The sequence below is a fragment of the Meles meles genome, chromosome 11 (assembly GCF_922984935.1).
Source record: "Meles meles chromosome 11, mMelMel3.1 paternal haplotype, whole genome shotgun sequence".
Taxonomy (NCBI): Eukaryota; Metazoa; Chordata; class Mammalia; order Carnivora; family Mustelidae; genus Meles; species Meles meles.
The window spans coordinates 71,083,355-71,104,454 of NC_060076.1; the positions used below are offsets into that span (position 1 = coordinate 71,083,355).

Genomic DNA, 21,100 nt, shown 5'->3' on the forward strand with positions numbered 1-21,100 from the left:
GAACTGCCTCGTCTGGAGTTGCATCAAGAGCCAGTCTCATGCCCCTAAGGGTCCAGTTTTCAACTCCTCTCTTGAGCTCGTTCTTTGAATTCCTCTCGCTCTTCACATTATTTTTTTGAACATGGCTGCTTTGTTTCCCAAAGCCTTGTCTTCAGTGGATACTTCAGTCCAAGAGAACATATGTGGTAACTTACCTAGTTGTTTTCCACACCTGCTGAAACCTTCCAGATACACTAGCTGTGCTCAGCCTTCATCCCAAACCTGGTCAGATAACCAACCCCAGATTCTTCTCATTTTCTCAAAATGCCATTGCTTGCAGACCCAGTTTGGGTGATCTTTCTTCTGTCCTCTTTCCTACCGTCCTTGCTGGTCTCATTCAGCTTTCTTGAAATTTGAGATAACAGTTCTGGCGTATTGAGCATGAACTCTTTTGAAGCCAAAAGGTCATGATAATAAAGATGGACCAGAAGGTAGCCTCAAAAGAAAAGCTTGGACTGTGTTGGGCGGTGACTTTTCTTTGATTTCTAGGCTATCTTAGATATGTTTTTTGGGTTAGGAGAGATGATTCACTCCTAGTAGCATTTGGGGCCCATCACTGCCCCTTCATACATGCATGTGGGGCTTTACAGATTATAACCTGCCATCCGCTAGCCTTGTCTCAGCCCAGTGTCTCAGCCACCTGTGAGACAGGCAGACGTGCTCTTCCTCGAACTTCAGAGAAGAAAGGAAAAGACTTTCCCAAAGTCCCCAGGGCTGGCCAGGAGCGGGATCAAGAATCAGATGCTCATCTTCCCAGACCCTTCATGCTGCCCTCCTGGGTAGGCCCGGCCCTAATATTCACCAGCCCTGGGCAAGAGTACACATGGAGGGCCACACACTATCATCATTTTTAAAAGCAACAATCAAGCTACTGATCGTTAAGTAAAATCTTCTTATCTTGACACACTGTCGTAATTTGGCATTTCCAGAAGCAGATACTGAGGCTGAGTTTGGCTGTAGGGTATTCCGTTAGTGATCAACATGAGAAGGGAAGAAGAGGCGGAGGGAGAAGTCCAAGTCCAGTGCAGTTGCCACCAAACCACAGCCAACCCCAGGGGATGTCCTAGAGGACATCTAGCCCAGTAGAGTGCCCTGAGGGAACAGGGGACCTTTGGATGAGAGGGACCTGTGCAGCTGCAGTGGGAGGGTACCCCTGGGCAAAGTCCTTCCTCCAAATATTCCTTAATACTGCCTTGAACAAGCTGAACAGCTCAGAAAGGGCAGCAGGAGGAGAGACCTTTCTCCTTCTGCGTCTGGACATGCCTGCCCCCCCTCCCCCATCCAACCCCTGCACACCTGCCTCCACAGACCTCCCTCAGCTGCCCCTTGGGCCTAACCACAAAGGGGTTTGATCCACCCTGGGTTAGACACAGGGGCAGCAGATCCCCTAACCCCACTACCCTGGTGATGGCAGGGAATTCTAGGGTCCCCAGTACCCAGAGATTGGTCTAATACAGGACAGGACACATCTCTATGCAGGGGAGGCAGGAGCAAGTTCCCTAAAGGAGGAGGTGCAGGCTAGGGACCCTCTTGCTGAGGTCTAAGGTACCACAAATCATACTGGGGTATTGGGAGTTAGAAACGAAAAATTGCTTAAGAAAGGCTTTGATGTTAAAAATTTTTTTTTTTTTTTTAAGTACACTCTACCCCCAAGGTGGGGCTCGAACTCAGGATTCCGAGATCAAGTGCAATATGCTCTACTGACTGAAGCAGGCAGGCACCCGTGTTTTTTTTTTTTTTTTTGGTAAGGAGATGGACACTCAGTTAATATTAAATAAAATAAAGGCTTTTAAAAATATCCATGAGTACTAGAGTTTGTTACAATTAGCCATTTCCTGGGGTAGCCATACCAGGCCCTCATGTCACTTTCAGGGGGAGGGGGTTTCGTCCTTGGTCCAAGAATCCTCTCCCACGGTGGAACCCTCCCTGCGGGTGCAGGTCGGGCTCGCCCTCCATCCCCCACCCGCAGCCAGGTCCCTGGGGCCGAGCAGAGCAGGGCGCTGTCGGGCGCGTGGGGGAGCCGGGGCGATCGCGGCCGGAGAGGGAGGAGGCGGCCGGGCCCAGCCTGACGCAGCGGCGGCGACGGCGGCGAAGCAGGCCACTGCCAGGGCACCCCGGCCACCAGCGCCTGCCATCCTTCCGCCTCCTCCTCCCACGGCTCCCCGCGCGTGGGAGTGAGTGTGTCGCGTGCCCGCCCAGGGTCACGGGTCCGGGGCACCCTCTCCACGCTAGCCCGGGCGGAGGGAGGCGCAGGAGCGCGCGCGACGGGCGGAGGCGGGGAAAGGAGCCGGAGAGGCGGAGGCGAGGGAGAGGAGCGAGGAAAGGGAGGGACCCGCCCGCCGCGCCCCGGCCGCCGGGCATGTGTGGCCGCAGGCGCCCGTCGCCGCCGCTGTCCCGGGGCTGAGCCGCACCCGGGTATCCCGGACGGTGAGTGCGCGAGTGTGTCCGTCCGCGCGGGCGAGCGCCACGCCAGCCCCGAGCCTCCCGCTCGCTCCCCCGGGCCGCGGTGCATGTTCGCTTCTTGCCACTGTGTGCCGAGAGGCAGGAGGACCATGAAAATGATCCACTTTCGGAGCTCCAGCGTCAAATCGCTCAGCCAGGAGATGAAATGCACCATCCGGCTGCTGGACGACTCGGAGATCTCCTGCCACATTCAGGTGCGGGCTGCCCCGGGTGAGGGCGCGGGGGCCTCTGCGGGTGGGCGTGCGCGGGCAGGGGCGGGAGAACCCATGCGGGGGCCTGCTAGAAAGCCAGATTTCTGTTTCCCCGCCCTGTGAGGCTGGGAGCCCTACCCAGGGATGGGGCGCGTTATCAGCGACCGGGTCCCTTCCCAGGCTTGCAAGGTGCGCGCAAGTCTCGCCGCGCCTAGGCTGGGGGCGCGAGGCAGCTTCCTCCTGGGAGAGGCTAACCCCTCGATCCCCTCCCCCGCCAGGAAATGGGAGCTCGGGGAGCCGAGAGGGACACCTGCATGTCGCTCATTCTTCCTTCCTCCCTTCCTCCACGTGGAGAAGGCATGCACCAGCTCGGGTTCACTCATTCCTCTCTTGGCGCCCAGGCTTCAAAGGGGCCCTCAGCCCCAGGGACCCGCTTTCCCTCCTTGCCACCCTCCTACCGATGGCCTTTATTCCGCATGGGGCGGCGGGGAAGTTTCCTGGGAGTGAGAGAGGCTGGGCAGACCTGGGCTCTAGCCTTGAGGGATGGGGCGCGCACTGCGCGGAATTGGAGCTACCCCAAAAGGAATCATGAAGTCGTTGTTTCAGAGAAAGGAAAAGGGTTGTGGAGCCAGCGGGGAGGGAGCCTTGCAGGACGTGGGTCCCGGGAAGAAGCGCCCCTTGGAATATTGGTGGAATATTGCTCAAGTTGGAGAAAGCAAGAGTTCTTTGGGCGAAGGTAGCTTTCCTGGCGGCCTCATCCTTGGGTAGTAAGTGCTTTTGAGCTTGCCGGAGATGTAGCGTGAGCTGCAAGGGTGTGTGTGTTTGTGTGTGTGTGTGCACGCGCGTGCGTGCGCGCACGTGCACCTTTGGTGCGCGTATATGTAGGCAGATGTGTGCCCTCTCCTTTGACCCACTGGGCACGCACAATCTGGAAAGGTTGTGTCAGGGCTCAGCACGATTAGCTTCTGACTTTTAAATCTATCTGCTTATTTTTCTCTGGGATTTCCTCTTCTCGCCTTCCTGAGTCTTGAGGCTACAGGACTGAGCTGTTTTTTTAAATAGAGAGCACATTATCTAGTTGCCTTGAGAGATGAATGGGGGCAGCGTCTCTCAGCGGCAGGAATAGGTCTCTGGGCTATGTTAACCCCACAATGAATGAATGAATGAATGAAAGGTCTTTCCCATTTGTTTGCGGGTGGAAGTTTATGACACAGAGACAGTGGCAACTAATTCGTAAGCAGAGGGTTGGACAAGTTTCCAGGCAGGAACGTGGTGCCCCACCTGATGTCCCAGGAGAGTAGGCGCCCAGTGAATTTTCTGGAGGATCTTGAATTTCATTCTTAGTGAATTGGTGCTGCTAAACTTAATAATAAAGGGATTAGCAGGTTAGGCAGTTTTCCCTCCTGCCACAGGGTTGCACAGAAACGTTTTGGCATGTACTGTCTTGTGATCCAGAGGTAATTGTTGGTGTACTTTGCCTTAGGTCCTGGAGTGATGTACAGATCCTTTAACCTGCGTTGAATATGTAAACAACGGAGGGACCAGCAGCAGAGAGTTAGGGATGCTGAGTTCTCTGCTTTCTCAGTCCTCTGTGTGCCCAGTCAGTCCCACTTGGAGTTGACAGCACTGGGTTTTATCCCTTTCCACACTTAGTCTTCCTTAGAATAGATAAGTAGTCCCAAAGGGTATGTATTTGTTATCTGGTGTCCAGGAAACAATAAATTGTAGCCAGTGTAATAATAGTTTGGCAAGTTAGCGTTTTTGCGGCCCAACTGATGCCGAAGAGGTTAAAATGCTGTTTTCAAAAATGTTGATTTTTTTGGAATTGTTTCAAACTCACATGTTTCATTTTGTGTTCCATCTTTTTGGCTCCTTCTGTCAACAAATGGTGATGATGGTTTAACCAATAATGGGGAATTAAAAGATCCTATATTGATAATTTTGGACCTTACTTTCCCAAACCCAGGAAGTGAAATTGTATTTCTGGGTACAGGCTCACAAACAATCTTCCATGTGTTTAACACTAGAACAAAATGGTATTTTGAAAAAAGGAACCTCTTGGAGGAACCCGTCTGTGCCCTGGGGGAGCTGCCTGTTCTTCCTTCCCTGCTTGCCTTTCCCCCTCTGTTCCAGGGAATCACAAAGTTAAAGAAGCGTATGGACCGTCATCCAGTATCACACATCCTCACGCCATGACCTGCACAGAATGTGACTTATGGAATTTCCCCCGCAAAACAACAGCTTTTAATTATTCTGTCTCAAATTATATAATTGACAGAGAAAACGTACAAAGAAACAACCTAGTGGCCCAGTGTCAGCTGCCTGAGATCCATTTCCAGAGGCAGTGCTGAAAGTCACTTGCTCTGTCTTTTTCCGAAGAGTTTAGGTTGCTGTCCCATCAGGTCATTAGGGTGTGAATGTTTAGGTCAGAGGAGGAGGAATTCCAAATGAACAGGGAGCAAAAGGAGAGTTTAGGGCATTGATGGAGGCCTGGGGAATGGAAGGAGTGGCTTAATATTCCCTACTGGGCTTTTCCAACTGACCCAACCTTTGAAGTCTGGATAGCATAGAGGGACATGAGTTCATTCTAATGCCCTTTATTCAGTCCCCCTTCAAGTAGGGTGGAGTCCTAGCCATGTTCCCCATTCTATCCACTTTTTTCAAAGGCTGGCATGGTTAGCCACAGCTCCTTCTAATGAACTTGTCATTTTCAATACTGACTTTTATTGAGTAAAATGTAGACTTTTCACCTTATACATTCTTTAGCAAAGCCTTGTAAACATGGTTGATATTATTGGAATTGGCTGGGAATTTTGATTTGTGTTTGAATAGAAATCTTAGTCTAGTGCTTAATACATAATAGGCATTGAATAAATACTCATAAATGTAGATTGACTAATTTCCTTCATAGACTGTTAAATCCATAGGGTAGGAACATTTTGTGGTGGTGGTTGTTGTTTATTAAGGATTCCCCAATACCTGGAGTAGTACTTGGCGTATAATCCTGTTCAACAAATACTTGCTGATTGAATGAGTGCTCAGTATCTAATCTAGGTCATTACTTATCATCATGAGAGTAACATGATGACATTGGTTTGGGAATCAGGAGGTGCATGGTTTAATTATGTTATCAACCAGTTTTGTGACACTGAGCAAGTCAGTTGACATTTGGAGTCAATGTTTCTTTTCCTCTTTTGCAAAATAAGGGAGTTGGGTTAGATGGCTAGTTCCAGTTTAATAAATCTGATTTAATTACTCTGTAGACCAGTCGCATTTGAGTGAAACACTTGTTCACAGAGTGGTTGGATACACATTATCCCTTGATTTTCATACCTCCATTTTATTGAGGATATTGTGTTATGGAGTGTGGCCTTTATTTTTTAGATGTGAGAAATAAGGGTTAGAGAGATTAAGCAATTTGGGTCTTCTGGCAAGTAGGTAGGTTAGAACCCTGGTCGTTGGACTAAAATTTCAGAGTTCTTCTCGGTAGCTGCCTCTTGAGACTTGAGAGGTAGGATGTTTTGGGCTTCCTAAGAAGCCCAAAGAGAGTAAGAGAGTAGCCAAGTTAAAGTGGATTAAATGATAAGTACACTAACTGTCTTACCTAATGAGAAATCCAGAGTTCCGGCGGCTACAGGGTTGCTCCGCGGTTCTGCATGGACCCAGGTGCTTTCCATCTTCCCACACTGTTAACCTCAGTATATCTGCTATGGTGCTTAGAGTGGTCATTCTTACAAGGTGGTGGCCATGGTAGTGGATGTGAGTCAGGCGCTTCCGTATCCACCACACGGAGGTGGTACTTCCGTATGCATTTCTTTTTATCACGAGGAAGATCTTTTCCAGAGGCCCCTATCAGTCTTCCCATCAGATCTTGTTGGGCGGGATTCAATCATACACCTGTGTGCTAGCTGCAGAAGAGTCTAGGAATGTGTGCTTCTGCTCTCTGGGCTCTTCCCTCTCCATAGTGGGAGGAGGGCCTTGGCATTATGGAAGCCGTGGAGGTGTGTGTGTGTGTGTGTGTGTGTGTGTGTGTCCTTCTGTGGTGGGAGGAAGGGATAGCTATTGGCTCAGCAAGCAGTAGTGTCTTTCGAATAAGTCAGTTTGGGGAATGGTAACATAATTAAACCATGCATCTCCTGATTCCCAATTATGATTATTGTTAGAATAAAACTGTCAGCAAAGTTTAATAAGATGTTATCTAAGTCCTGGCTTATTACAGGCAGTCTCTGTGTGATCAAATTCCAGAATGAGAAGAATTGTTGGATTGTCCTTTGTTGTTTGTGTTAAGTATCGCTTCCATCCTTACTGAGCCAGTGGGTTCTTGGTAGCCCCGAGTCATCTGACATAGAGTGAACACCTCTGGTAGAGCTCTATTCTTGTTGAAAAAGCCCTATGACCAAGAAGTCAAGAACTTTGAACTCTGGCTTGACCACTGACTAGCCACATGACTTTGGACAAATCACTTTACCAGTTTGGGTCTCAGTTTGCTCATCTGTAAAGTGGGGATAATAATGGCCTATACCTCATGGGGTTGTTGTAATGCTTGGTCACTGGCCTACAGTGATAGCTGAAACAATGTTGACTGTTATCTTTCTATTATGTGAAGGCATATTCGAGATAATTCTAAATAGTGGGGAGGCTTTGGCTTAAATCTAATGTCTTGAAGTCTAAATTCATCATTTTATGATGGTGCAAGACCTTGAGCAAGTCACTGGGCCCCTGCTGTTCCTCTGTAATTCTCCAGTTGCCAGTCTCCACTGGGTGGTTGGGAGGATGTACATGAAATGCATTGTAAATGTCAAAACATCGCTCAACTGTAGAACACCATTTTAATAGCTGGGGAAAAAAAGAGAGTGGTTTACTCTTCTTTGAGTTTCTTACCCTTTGGAACAGGTACTTGAATATCACATGCGAACGTTCATATGTGCTGAGTATCAGGCCCCATGCCAATCCAGGTGGTGAAATCCAATTGCGGTCCAGCTCACAGCCACACCTCTTCTGATAATAAGGACAATCCAACACTTTGCTCTGTTGGACTCACCTAGAATGCCATTCAGAGTCCACTGTAAATCAAACACAAAAGGAATAGCAGGGAGAGACGCTTTGTTAAATACCACGGCCCAGCTCTGACGTTTTTAGGCCTAGATTACATGGGCCAGCTCTTTGTATTAAGTATATTGTGAAAAAAAAAGTAATGTTATTTCAATGGTCTGCTAAGATCTTACCTCTTGACGTCCTCAAAGCAATGGTGAAGTGTACTGAGTGCAGAGAGGATGTAACACTGTTGGCTCCCCTCACTTGGTCCGTCTGTCTGCTGGGTGCTTGTAACTACGTCTAACAAATGCTAATTCAGACTGGCTCAAACATTGAGGACATTTACTGGCTCTTATATCCTGATGTCTCCAGTTAAGGGCTTCATTCAAGGACTCTCCTGCCTTCTGTAAGGCTTTATCCTCAGACTGGCCGTGAGATGGTTATGGTAATATCAGTCCTCACCTTTTCATGGGACACCCTCCAGAGGCAGAGGGGAACTACTTCCAACCCAACATTCCCAGCAAAACTCCTGCAGCCATTCTGATCAGACCTAAGTCACAGGCCTGCCCCTGAACCAGTGACTCTGGTCGGTGGGAGGGAATGCACCTTTTAGCTTAAAGTGAGCAGAACTTGACCCTGGGACTCAGCATGGAGCTAGCCTTCTTCCAGGAGGTGGCTGGCATGGGGGGAGGGGTCAATGCCTAAAAATCAGGGGTCTCTTGAGAGGGAGGGTGGGGAAATGGCTGCTAGAAAGATAAGCCACAATACCCACACTGGCTGTTTGGTCTGGGTCAGTGGTTCTCAAATTGTGTTCTGGGGACCCCCAGATGTCCCTGAGATCAGCATGGGTCAGTACTTCTTCTCTTTTTGTTGCTGTATACTATTCCGTTGTGTGGATAGATCACATTTTATCAGTTCCCCAGTTGGTGAAAATTTGGGTTGTTTCCACTTTTTGTCTGTTGCAAATAATGTTGCAGTGAACATTCCTTTACAGGTTGCTGTGTGGACACATTTCTTTTGGGTGTATACCTGGGAGTGACATTACTAGATCTATGTTTAACCTTTGGAAGACTGACCGTCAAACCGTTTTCCAAAGTGGCTGTGCCATTTTACGTCTCCATCCGTAGTGCACAAGGGTGTCGATTTCTGCATATCCTTGCCAACACTTGTTATCTATAAACATTTTATTAGCTTTGAAAAGGGACTAAGAGGAGCTACTTTCGAAATGAGAGACACTCAAGCCCTGATGTGTTCAGACTTTCCACACAGCTGAAGAAGTTTACATCAAATGCACAAAAAATAGTACAGAAGACCTATATCCAGAAAGATAACCTGTATTTACAAACTAATAACTGATTGAGTGAGAAAGATAGCACTGTTTTACATTTTTGCAAATATCTTTAAGGTTTGGCACAAAAGAAGACAGGTGGATTCTCACATCTTCTTCTGCATTGAATGCATTTCTATATCACATATCGTACAGCCTCTGGAAAACCCCACTGCACACTTGTGAGAGAACAAGAGTGGAAAAGCAAACATCTCAAAAAGGATGACAAGACAATTCAATAGGCTAGAAAATCGTTGTTCCAAACAATGGTGCTGGGACAGCTGAATATTCACATGCAAAGGAATAAAGCTGGACCCCCTACTTTACAACCTATACAAAAGTTAACTCAAATTGGACCAAAGATGAGGAGCAGCTGTGTGTTACTGTGAATTACAATAAGAAATACATATTTTGTCTTTGTCCTCCTTTCTGGCACAATGCCGAAAGTTGTGTCCCAGTCAGTGGTTTGCTCCGACACCCGGGATCGGGAGGAGTATGACGACGGCGAGAAGCCCCTCCACGTCTACTACTGTTTGTGTGGCCAGATGGTCCTGGTACTGGACTGTCAGTTAGAGAAACTGCCCATGAGGCCCCGGGATCGCTCCCGTGTGATCGATGCTGCCAAACACGCCCACAAGTTTTGTAACACGGAGGATGAGGAGACCATGTATCTTCGGAGGCCTGAAGGCATCGAGCGACAGTACAGGAAGAAGTGTGCAAAGTGTGGACTGCCCCTCTTCTATCAGTCCCAGCCCAAGAATGCCCCCGTGACCTTCATTGTGGATGGCGCAGTAGTCAAGTTCGGCCAGGGTTTTGGTAAAACGAGTATCTACACTCAGAAGCAAGATCCTCCGAAGAAGGTGATGATGACCAAACGGACCAAAGACATGGGCAAGTTCAGCTCCGTTACAGTGTCTACCATTGATGAAGAGGAAGAGGAGATTGAGGCTAGAGAAGCTGCCGACTCATACGCACAGAATGCCAAAGTGATCGAAAAGCAGCTGGAGCGCAAGGGCATGAGCAAACGGCGACTGCAGGAGCTGGCTGAACTGGAAGCCAAGAAAGCAAAGATGAAGGGGACCTTGATTGACAACCAGTTCAAGTGATCAGGACCTTCCTCTCAGCCCAGACCGGAAGCAGGCATTTAGACAAGGAGTAAAAAGAACTGCTTCTTGACTCCATGGACTGGTGGTCACCTTTTGGCCCCAGTGGAAGGTTTTCCATTACTTCCCATTGATTCCTCCTACTTTTGGTGAGGGCTTTGAGTCTATCTGACCTGCTTTCTAGAGATGGGTTTTCTAAATCTTTCACCTCTGGCAATTAAAAGCCATGTCTTGAGACCCCTCTTTTGATTGTGAAAAATGTACAGTAACCATGTGTTAAGAGTTTAAAATGTAAACTACTTGAGTGCAGTCTGTTAGTCACTTGCATTAAGTTGTTCCTTCTTTTTCTAAGTAGGCATTCTGGGGAAACTTAAAGCTTGCAGGAATGGAAATACCAGAACATGTCCTGCAGAGAATCTAATACGAGATTCACATGCGTGAGAGATAGGCATTTGGTACATAGCACCGTTCCCTCTTAGTTCCCACTTTGTGTGATGAAGGGTTCAAGTTGCTTCTGTGAAGTAGCAGAGAGCCAGACATGGAGTCTAGAGATGGGGAAAAGTGGGATTATAATCAGGAATCATTAGGGCAGGTTTTGCAACTGGGAGTTGAATTTAATTCAGACTCAAAGGAGTTGGTGTTCAGTTCTTGGGGGTGTGTGTGTGTGTGTGTAACAGTTCTCGGCTCTGATATTCATGTGGATTTTCTGTGTTCTTGTTAAAATGCAAATTCTGATCCAGGAGGTCTTGAGGTGGGCCCTGGAATTCAGCATTCTAATCAGATTCCAGATGCTGCTTCTGGTCTGTGTACCACACTTGGAAGAGTAAGGTGTTGGGGGAATTTATCTGTCTCATAATCAAATTCTTAATTTCCTTGAGTGTGGGGACTTTTTGGCCCTTATCTCCCTTAATAACACTTCACTCGACACATTTCCCTCAGTAGATGGTCCGTGAATGTTTGAGTAAGTGAACGAATGAATAAATAAAGGAACCCATCCAGGTGCATGGATCATGATAGACTGAAATACTGATTAGACACTGATCCCGGGGCTGACATGATTCCTTTTGATTCCCAGCTGCAGGCAAATCACAAGTCTGTTTTTTCAAGCAGGATTTCCTTTGATGGCCAATCTGATGAAGTATGGAACATCTGAGAGCATGTGGGGGCCCTGGGTTAATAAGAAACTCCGTGTCCCTCTGGGCCACACTTCCCACTTTTGCTTGTCTGTATCCTGGGCTCTCAATGGCCTTGCAGAGGAACCCTGGCAACTCCTTGACACAAACAAATCATTCCTGGAATTTCCCGGAGGAATAGGGGACCCAGCTGTCCTCACTTGCTGAAGGGACCCCAGGGGACAGTGGCCCTGGAGGACAATGGAAAATACATTCAAGGTGTAACATAAGCTTTGAAGCTGTTTGTTTTGGTGGCTTTCCTTGAAGATTCAGGAGGGAAGGAGAGGATAACTTTAGAAAAATAAATGACATTTATTGTAAGAGGAAAGAACAATGGCGTAGATCAAGCAGTTTCCATGCCCCCCCCCCATGAATTAATGAAGTTTTTTGAAATAACATTGATAAGCATTTCAAAAGTATTTCCTATATGCCAAGTACAGAGCTGGGAACTAGAGAGAAATAGAAAAAATTATCAGTCATTAAGAAGCTCCCAGTCATTTGGGGGAAGAGAGACAAGGTAGTGTGGCACAAGGACAAAACCACAGCTGTAGGGACAGGTGTGGGGAAGTGGAGGACCAGGAGGGGGCATCTGTGTCAGACTCGGCTTCAGTAAGCATTTCTGGTATAGATGAACTTGATTAATAATTAAAGGACAAGTGGAAATCAATTCTTTGAAGGAGGAGAAAAAGCATTTAGGCATTTCAAGTAAGGTGAGCCTTTGCTTGGGATAAAACCCTGAGCATGAAACAGCATGATCAGATACAGAAATGAAATGAAGGGAGGGTCTGGGATTAAGTCCCGGGACGTTGGTTTCCGTAACAAAGGTAATGGCCATACCTCCGAAGGAGAGACAGAACTGGCTACATAATTTTTGGGGCCCAGTGCAAAGTGGAAATATGGAACCCTTTATTCAAAAATGAAGAATTTCAAGAAAACCAAGTGCAGGGCCCTTCTGAGCATGGGCGATTGACCCAGGAAGCTGGCCCTGAGAAGATCGAATAAAGGAGAGACAGGTTGGGGGAGGTGATGATGAGTTTCATTTTGAGCTCTTAACTTTGAGGAGCTTGTAGGGCACCTGAATGGAGAAATCCCAGCTGGAAATAAGCAAGGAAAGTCAGCAGAGAGGTCTGGCATGGAGACACCAATCAGGGGATCCTTTATGTTCATGCAAATAGCGGTAGAAGCCATGTGGGTTTGTGAATGAAACCATCAGGATGGGTCTTTTTGGTCTATCTTTCTGCTTGGAACATCCCTGTAGATCAAACCAATGAATTCTGAGCTCTGGAATTCTTTCCAAGAGTACTTGATCATTTTAGCTTTGTAAGGCAACTTTGACTAGAGTAGGAGCTTCTCCATTTTCTCCTGCAAGTAGGCCACACAAATCAGAGTTACTGGTGGAAAAACCTTTTTCTGCTCTTCATCCTCATTTTTTTGCTTGGACTATCGAATGAGAAGAGTCCCCTCTCAGCTGGAAGGTTCTGATTACAAAGCATAGGATTTGCACGCTAGGGAAGTCACCCTTTGAGACAGCATCATGACCATTAAATAGATAATACAGTTTAAAATCTTTTCAACCTTGTACATAATTAAAGTAAACATGTTGTATGAGGAGCAACTTTGCAAATTATGTTGTAATAATTGATCTTTTATTCAATATTAATTTATATCTCAGAGTGCTCCTATAGCAAATTTTTTTTGTACTTAGTTCCCAGGGGATTATTGTGAATTTTAATTAAAGTGAATTCAAATTCTGTGAAACTACTCCAAGAAATAATCTACGACGAGTAATGTAATGGCTTGGATCTTGGGTGCACAGCAGAGTTTTTGTTTGAATATATATCTATGTATCTTGCTAAGGTTTGAAGTATGATTATTCTGTAGCAGGGGAAAGCAATTACCAATGTAACAGATTAGGGTCTGGCTTATTATCTTTCACTTTACAGGTGTAATTTTTGCTTTAAGAACTAGGGCTTGCTGGTCAACATTGTTCAAGAAAAGACTGAACCAGGGTCTTGACATATAAACTGAAAATTCAAACACAGTATCATTTACTAATGGATTGGTAATAAAAATAAACAGGCTTAAACTATCAGTAACTACTGAGACTTATTAATAGAAGAGGGGACAAAAGCCTATTTAATAAGTTAGCTAATGATTCCTCCTTGATGTTACTCGCTGATGTTATTTTTTGGGGCTGCTCTGTGTATGTATTGTTGCTCATTGTTCTGAAAATAATGCTCGTCCTTGTGATCTGATCTGTGTCTGTATGTAGGTGTTATCTGCCTGCAATGGTGTGATGGTGTTGGGTATTTACTGTTCTTTGTTTAGTAGCGTTCTTTCCCTTCCCTCATACGCTTCTTGATATCCTTGAGTAGTATGTTAATAATGTGCATTAGCTAGTTGATTCAATTGAGATCCAGAGAGGTGATGTGATTTGCCTAAGGTCACATACTTAGCAAAATTAGGATGGGACCTGGTGTCTTGAATTTTAAGTTTGCTCCTAAACTTATACTAAATACTATTATCTTGTTTTTGAATCTTCTTTGGTCATCTAAATGATGTGATTCTTTTTCACTGGAAACTTTTTTCTTTTTTCTTTTTTTTTTTTGTTTAAGATTTTATTTATTTATTAGGGAGAGAGCATGTGAGTGAGGGGAGGGGCAGAGGGAGAGGTAGAGAATATCAAGCAGATGCCATCTGGGCACAAGAGCCCACCATGGGACTTGATCTCACGACCCTGAGATCATAACTTGAGCCAAAATCAAGAGTCCGCTGCTCAACCTACTGAGCTACCCAGGTGCTCCTCACTGGCCACTTTCCTAATAGCAAAGGGAAAAACCATACACTGACCAGAAAGCATATTGACACTTTAGAACTGCCATCCAAGGACACAATTTTAGTTCTTTTCTACTTTCTTTTAGTCAACATGTCATTCAGCCTATAGCTACATGAAAATTGTGACCAACTTATTATGTATTGATGCATATATTGCCGTGTAACATAATTAGATCATTGAGAGATACTTTCCCTTTCTCTTCACATGTTGGTATAGACATAGCTTGTCGTTTGAAATTTCAAAGGAACTCCTAAAAATTGAAAGGGGGAAAAAAAAGAGGAAGGATGATGTCAAGAGAATTTTCTTTCTGTCTTTTATGGTAATTTACCTTCCAGTTTTGAGACTGACTCTGGAAGCTGAGATCTTAGCAATCCCAGACCATGGTATTTAGAGCTCTTCTGGAAATGTAGGAAAACAAAGCATTTGTTAGTTAGGCAAGAGCTATATCCTTGTCAGGCTCTCTTTGTTTTGAAAGCTGAGGCGGAATAGGAGCTCTAGCGTGGGGCGGGTGGAAGAAACACTCTGTACCACCTGGAGCCCTGTCAAGGGTAACTTCACCTCTTGGGTTCCCAAACCTCAAGGGAGAGGCAGTTCTGCTGAGGGCCCTCATGGCGCGGGGGATGGTAGGGGCACCTTGAAAGGCACCTTTTGTCTCCAGGTTTGGAGACATCGTCTCTCCAAGTGTAGGTGGCCCCTTCTTGGTTCGGTGCTGATTAAAAGGAAAAAGAAAAGGAGAAAAAGTTGTAGAGTGGATTCAAGGGCAGCTGTGAAGTCTGAGTTTGCAACGCTAGCAGCAGTGTGGTAATTTGAGAAGAGCAAATTAGAAGAACAAAGCAGATTTTAATCATATGCCACAGAGAGGAAGGTGGTTTAGGTTTATCTCCAAATTGTACCTCCATTAGAGAAAGGGAGGCTTTTAATGCTATTATCCAATATTTATTGTCAAAGATTTCTTTCTACTTTCTCCCCAGTCTTTCTTTAATACACTCACTGGGTGGGGAATGCCAGCCTTTGTATTGAGCGGTTGTTAAATATAAAACTTTTTTTTTTTTTTTTTTTTGGTGTTGTGGGAAATGGAGAGAGAGAGAGAGAGACAGGGAGAGAGAGAGAAGTTGTGGGAGAGATCATTGATTTTGAGATTCAAGGTCTTTATCCTTTAGAAAACTTTGGTATGAAGGTAAAATTGAATATTAAGAAAGCATTTCCTCTCATTTTTCCAGCCACCCATCGATCCATCCATGGATCCATCCATCTGTTCATTCGTCTATCAACCTATCTACCCATTCAGCCACCTACCCTCCATCCAACAAACATTTATCGAGCACCCCAATTAAGGATTGGCCTGAGTATTAGAGATACAGAGTTAGATAAAAATGTGGTCCTTTGCAGCCTAGTGGGGACTATGAATATATAAACAGATTCAAGTTGGTACAGCTGATATCAGGGGGATACCAGGATATTATTGGAGCCCATAGACTCTAACAGGAAGAAAGGTCTGTCCTTCCTTTAATCTCTGCTTGCTCTCCTCCAAAGTCACTACCCAAAAAGGTGTTCTTAGAAAAGCATCACTGATACTTCCTTATTCACATTTACTTGTAAATAAGAACACCTTTTAAAACTTTTAAAAAAAAAAGAAAAAAAAATTTTTTTAAAACAGAGAACTTTGCTCTTCATGCAGGTATCTCAGCCAAAATTGTACCTTGCTATAAAATGTGATTTCAAGAGAAGTCACAAACTCCCTTTGCTGCTTCTTACCAGATTTTCACCTGCCAAGTGTCCCCCATACAGAAATTCTGGAGTAGCCACGGGGCTTCTTCTTGCCTGAGAAGGACAGGGAAGGCTTTCTGGAGATGATGTCTCAAATGAGTTTTAAAGAAAAGGTAGGCATTGTCTGGCCAGTAAATTAGGGGAGTGTGTTTAGAAGCGGTACGGCTAGGGAAGGAAGAGCATTCTAGCAGAAGACTGAGCATAGGCAAAGGCACGGTGTTTGTGGGAAGCTAATTGAAATGCAGTATGGGGGCGCCTGGGTGGCGCAGTGGGTTAAGCCTCTGCCTTCAGCTCAGGTCATGGTCTCAGGATCCTGGGATTGAGCTCTGTGTCGAGCTCTCTGCTCAGCAGGGAGCCTGCTTCCCTCTTTCTTTCTGTCTGCCTCTCTGCCTACTTGTGCTCTCTCTGTCAAATAAATAAATAAAATCTTAAAAAAAAAAAAAAAGGAAATGCAGTGTGGCTTTATGTATATCCACAGAGAGGTGTGTTCTATGCAATGGGAAGTTAGTTGACAGTTACCAGCACAGATGGTATAGACAGTAGAGTGGAGAGTTGGAGTTGAGAAAACCATATGGCTACTGTTTGCTGGGAAGTGACTGAGGCATGGTTTGCCTGGGCCAGAATGACCTGGAGAACTGTTTGGCCGAGCTTAGCTTTCCTTCTAGAGCTGGAGGTGAGGCATACTGGGAGTTTCAGCTCAGGCTTCGAAGGCCTCAGTGCTTCCTGAAAAGCATCACCTTGAGAAACACTGAAGTTTTCAAGTTCTTAGGGAAAGTTTTAAACTTTTATGTGTCACTGGGGGTGGTGATGGTTCCATGACCTTTAGTGATCCCAGTGGTGAAACGTGTCTTCCTTTTTTTCTTTCTCCCTCCCTCTCTCCCTGCCTCTCTCCCTCTCTCCTTCTCCTTCCCTCCCTTCCTTTCTTTTTTTCTTTTTAAAGATTTTGTTTATTTATTTGACAGACAGAGACACAGCCAGAGAGGGGACATAGCAGGGGGATGGGAGAGGGAGAAGCAGGCTCCCCGCTGAGCAGGGAGCAGGGAGCCCGATGCGGGGCTCTATCCCAGGACCCCGGGATCATGACCTGAACCTAAGGCCGGAGCTTAACAACTGAGCAACCCAGGTCTTGCAGCAACCTGCAAGTCTTTCTTAATTAGGGATCAGGAAACTGACAGCCTTTCCAGGGCAGCTCACCCTATTAACTTGTTAGGGTAGTCCTGAGCCCAGCCAGGGAGGGCCTGATGGGAATCGTTGTGGGGGTTCCAGGAAGTGAGTGTTGAACAGAAGTGAGATGATCTGAAAAATCTCTCCTTCTGCACTTCGGACAAGCATTGTCCAATAGAACATTTGCATTGCTGAAACTGATTTCTGTCTATGCCATCCAGCTTGGTAGGCACTAGCCTTCGTGGCTGTTGAGCTCGTAAAATGTGACATATGTGCTGAGAAAATGAACTCCGATGTGACTTCATTTTAATTCATTAAAAATCTCAATCTAGAGAGCTACACGTGCTTGTGGTTATCGTACTGGACGGCACATTTAGCATCTTCACGGTGACGAACTCTAGAAGGAGAGAGGAATTGAGAGTCCATTGTGGGGTGGACAACGCCTGGAAGCCTTCTTGCTTGTCTCTAGGTACTTCTGTGCCATTTGAATTTTTGGTAAGCCCGTGTTTTGTAGCTTCATGATTTTAATAGCATAAGACATTTTGAGCAAGATCTGTGTGCCTTTATTCTCCCAGAGGACTTAGAAAATTGGGAAGGAGTTTTGATTTTTAGTCCAAGAACTACACCCTTCTTGGGAGCACTGGAAACCCAGAGAAGAGAAGACATTCACTTACCCTAGTGAGTGACCAGCAGGGCTGGGGCCCAGAGATCCATCCAGATCCATTTTCGTTGTTTTTTCGACTTTGAGATAAGGCCTGGTTCCTGTGAGCTCAGTCCGTGTTGCTATTTTTTCTCTGTACCTAGAAATAAGTGACATACGATGCCTTGGTTCAGATTCCACTGTTCATTGCTGATGTATGGGAAAGAGGTTGACTTTCGCATGTTAATATTGCTTTTTTGTTGATGTGTTCAGATTTTCTACATAGACAGTCATGTCATCTGCAAATAAAGACAGTTTTATTACTTCCTTCCCATTTCTTTTGTTGTCTTTTTGCATTTGCAAGGACATCCTGTACCATGTTGAAAAGGAGTAGTGAGAGGGGACACCCTTGCCTTGTCCCTAATCTTAGTGGGAAAATTATGTGTTTCTCACCATTGAGTATGATGTTAGCTGTAGGGTTTTCTGTGAAATTTTTTTATCAAGTTGAGAAAATTCCCCTCTATTCCTAGTTAACTGAATTTTTTTTTTTTTTTGGTATCCTGAGTGCTATTGGATATTGTCATATGCTTTTGCTGAATTTATTGATAGACTCATGCGATTAAAAAAATTTTTTTTTAATTAATTAAATTATTTATTTGACAGAGAGAGAGAGAGAGATCATAAGTAGGCAGAGAGAGTGGGGGAAGCAGGTTCCCCACTGAGCAGAGAGCCTGATATGGGGCTCGATCCCAGGCCCCTGAGATCATGACCTGAGCTGAAGGCAGAGGCTTTACCCACTAAGTCACTGAGGTGCCCCTTAATTTTTTTTTTTTTTTTAGCTTGTTATGATGGATTACATTAATCGATTTTTGAACATGAACCTGTCTGGTATGCCTGGGATGTGTATCACTTGGTTGTGACGTGTAATTCTTTTTAGATTAAAAAAAATTTTTATTTATTTATTTGACAGACAGAGATTACAAGTAGGCAGAGAGGCAGGCACAGAGAGAAGGGGAAGCAGGATCCCCACCAAGCAGAGAGCCCGATGTGGGGCTCTATCCCAGGACCCTGAAATCATGACCTGAGCCAAAGGCAGAGGCTCAACCCGCTGAGCCACCCAGGTGCCCCATGTGACGTGTAATTCTTTTTATATGTGTTGGATCATGCAGTGATTTAGAGAAAGGAAATTAACTCCTAAAACTTCTAATTATTGGGGCGTCTGGGTGGCTCAGTGGATTAAGCCGCTGCCTTCGGCTCAGGTCATGATCTCAGGGTCCTGGGATCGAGCCCCACATCGGGCTCTCTGCTCAGCAGGGAGCCTGCTTCCTCCTCTCTCTCTGCCTGCCCCTCTGCCTACTTGTGATCTCTCTCTCTCTGTCAAATAAATAAATAAAATCTTAAAAACAAACAAACAAACAAAAAAAACCTTCTAATTATTGATAAATAAACAGTGCCTCTCAAATCAGCAGTTTTCCCTCCATCATTTATTTTGGAGATAATATATTTTATCTTTAATAATTATTGCAGAACACCTTGTAAAAGCTCAAATCATACAAAAGACTACCCAGTGAAAAATAAATCCTTTTGCATCTCCTTTCCAGAATTTTCTGTTTCCTTTCAGAAAACAGTACTGACCACCTTTTATTAAGGAGTAATGACAACCTCATTGGGGGTGTATTTTGTATGGGCCTCATGACATAGAGACTTGTTTTCTAGGGCTACGTTGGTTACACTTCTAGAACTAGGGGTAACTAGGATGTGGTTTTGTTTTTGTTTGTTTGCCTCAGGCTCTGTATGCTTCCAGAAATGTTGGAGCCGACTTTATGTTTCTCTGAGCTCCTTTGTTCTCTTTGGCAGTCTTGCGTGTATGCGCTGGATGGTAGAGGGTCACCTCTGGGGTTGGAGTGTCCTTACCTCTTTTTCCATCCTGTCATCTCAGTTCCCTCCTCTGTCATGTGACTGGAATAAATGTTCTTCCCCTTCTCTGTGTGCCTCCCTGTCCTGCACACTTAGGATGTCTTCAAAGAGGACCTTTCCTCCCAAGGGTACTGTTTAAAATTCTACTCCCTCAGTGGTGTGTGAAGAACAGTCAGAGACGTTGAAAGACATCTGATGTGTGACATTCCTTCCGGAGAACAGCGACTTACTTAGATCCCAGAGGACCCCGGAGCCTGAGGGGCAAGAACAAAGGAGGCCTGGCCTCTGGGAGGAGAGCAGAAAGGGAAGAGATTCTCAGGTAGTTTGTGAATGTGACTTGCCGTGAAGGTTTTGGTTGGATCTATGACCCTGCTACATCCGTGCTCATTTTTTGGAGGGCCTAGAAAGATTTCCCGATGGATCCATTGATCAGCCAGGAAACCTTTAACAAAGCAACAGAATTTTCATGCTCCATCGTGCACACGAGCTAAGGCTTCTTTCTAAAGTGCCACTCCAAATCACATTGCCCTTGGTCACATTCGTTGTAGCACCTATGGCTGCTTGTTAATTTGTTCATTGTTTTGGAAGCTTGTGTGTGTCTGTCTTCCCCGCCATACTGGCAGCTCTGCGAGGGGAGGGATGCGGCTGTATCCCGGTGTCTAGAACATGGCCACTGCCTGGGACATTGTAGGTGCTGAGGACAAACACTGGTTAGCTAAAAGACTACGTAAGTGCAGACTCTTTACCAAATCAGAAGACAGTGATCGCTGCCATTTGTTGAGCACTGGTTGTGGGCCAGCCCCCCTGTCAAGCACCTTTTATCTTGTTTATCTTATCATTGAAAGGTTAGGAAGATGAGTCACTGAGATACATCCAGTCCCAAATCGACAGTACACCTGGTGGGTTGGATTTGAATCCTGTTCAAGACCCCTAAGTTCAGTAAATGAAGGTATGATCCCCAGAGATGTCAACGTTGGGCAGAGACGTCAGGAAGGGGGACCTGCCCACAGCAGGAGGTTTCTGCCTTCCAGATGGGTGCCAGGGGCTCAGTAGCAGACCGGGCCCCTGCTCCTCAGGAATTTAGATGGAGACACCCCCACAGCCTGCCAACATGGTCCTGTGGAGCGGGTTGATCCCTGATGGGGGTTCCAGGTAGTTGTTCTGAGCAGTTGTGAATTATTTAGGTGCTCAGGCAGAATCACTTCCTGACACTGAACCTTAATGAGAACTGTGCATGAGATTAAAGCCAAGAGATTCAGCGGTTAGTTATTTTTCTGTTAATGAACGAGGGGAGAGAAAGCAACCCTTCAGCCGTCAGCCATATGGTTCACCTTTGTTCTTAGTCTTTTCTGGCTTTCCAAGGGGCCCCACAGGACTTGTGAGTCTCTTTATTTTGGTTACGTTGTATTTAGCAAAATACCCGAGAGTCACTTTCACCATTCTGGGT

At 45.7% G+C, this 21,100-nt stretch overlaps 2 protein-coding genes across 3 annotated transcripts in view; both read left to right on the forward strand.

Annotated features, from left to right (window-relative positions):
• Positions 1 to 2,128: 2,128 nt before the first annotated feature.
• Positions 2,129 to 21,100, forward strand: part of FRMD3 (FERM domain containing 3) — a 315,298-nt gene continuing 296,326 nt past the window's right edge. For both annotated transcript variants that reach the window (XM_046023589.1, XM_046023588.1), the window contains exon 1: positions 2,129 to 2,696. In XM_046023589.1, the coding sequence (XP_045879545.1) occupies positions 2,550 to 2,696 (147 nt within the window). In that variant the 5' untranslated portion in view covers positions 2,129 to 2,549. The remainder of the gene's footprint in view (positions 2,697 to 21,100) is intronic.
• On the forward strand, positions 9,492 to 10,292 carry LOC123953389 (STING ER exit protein-like). The gene has a single exon (XM_046023592.1). The coding sequence runs from the start codon at positions 9,492 to 9,494 to the stop codon at positions 10,158 to 10,160; it is 669 nt and encodes a 222-aa protein (XP_045879548.1). The 3' UTR covers positions 10,161 to 10,292.

Coding starts and splice junctions, on each gene's coding strand:
- LOC123953389 (XM_046023592.1), top strand. CDS start 9,492: ATGCCGAAAGTTGTGTCCCAGTCAGTGGTTTGCTCCGACACCCGGGAT.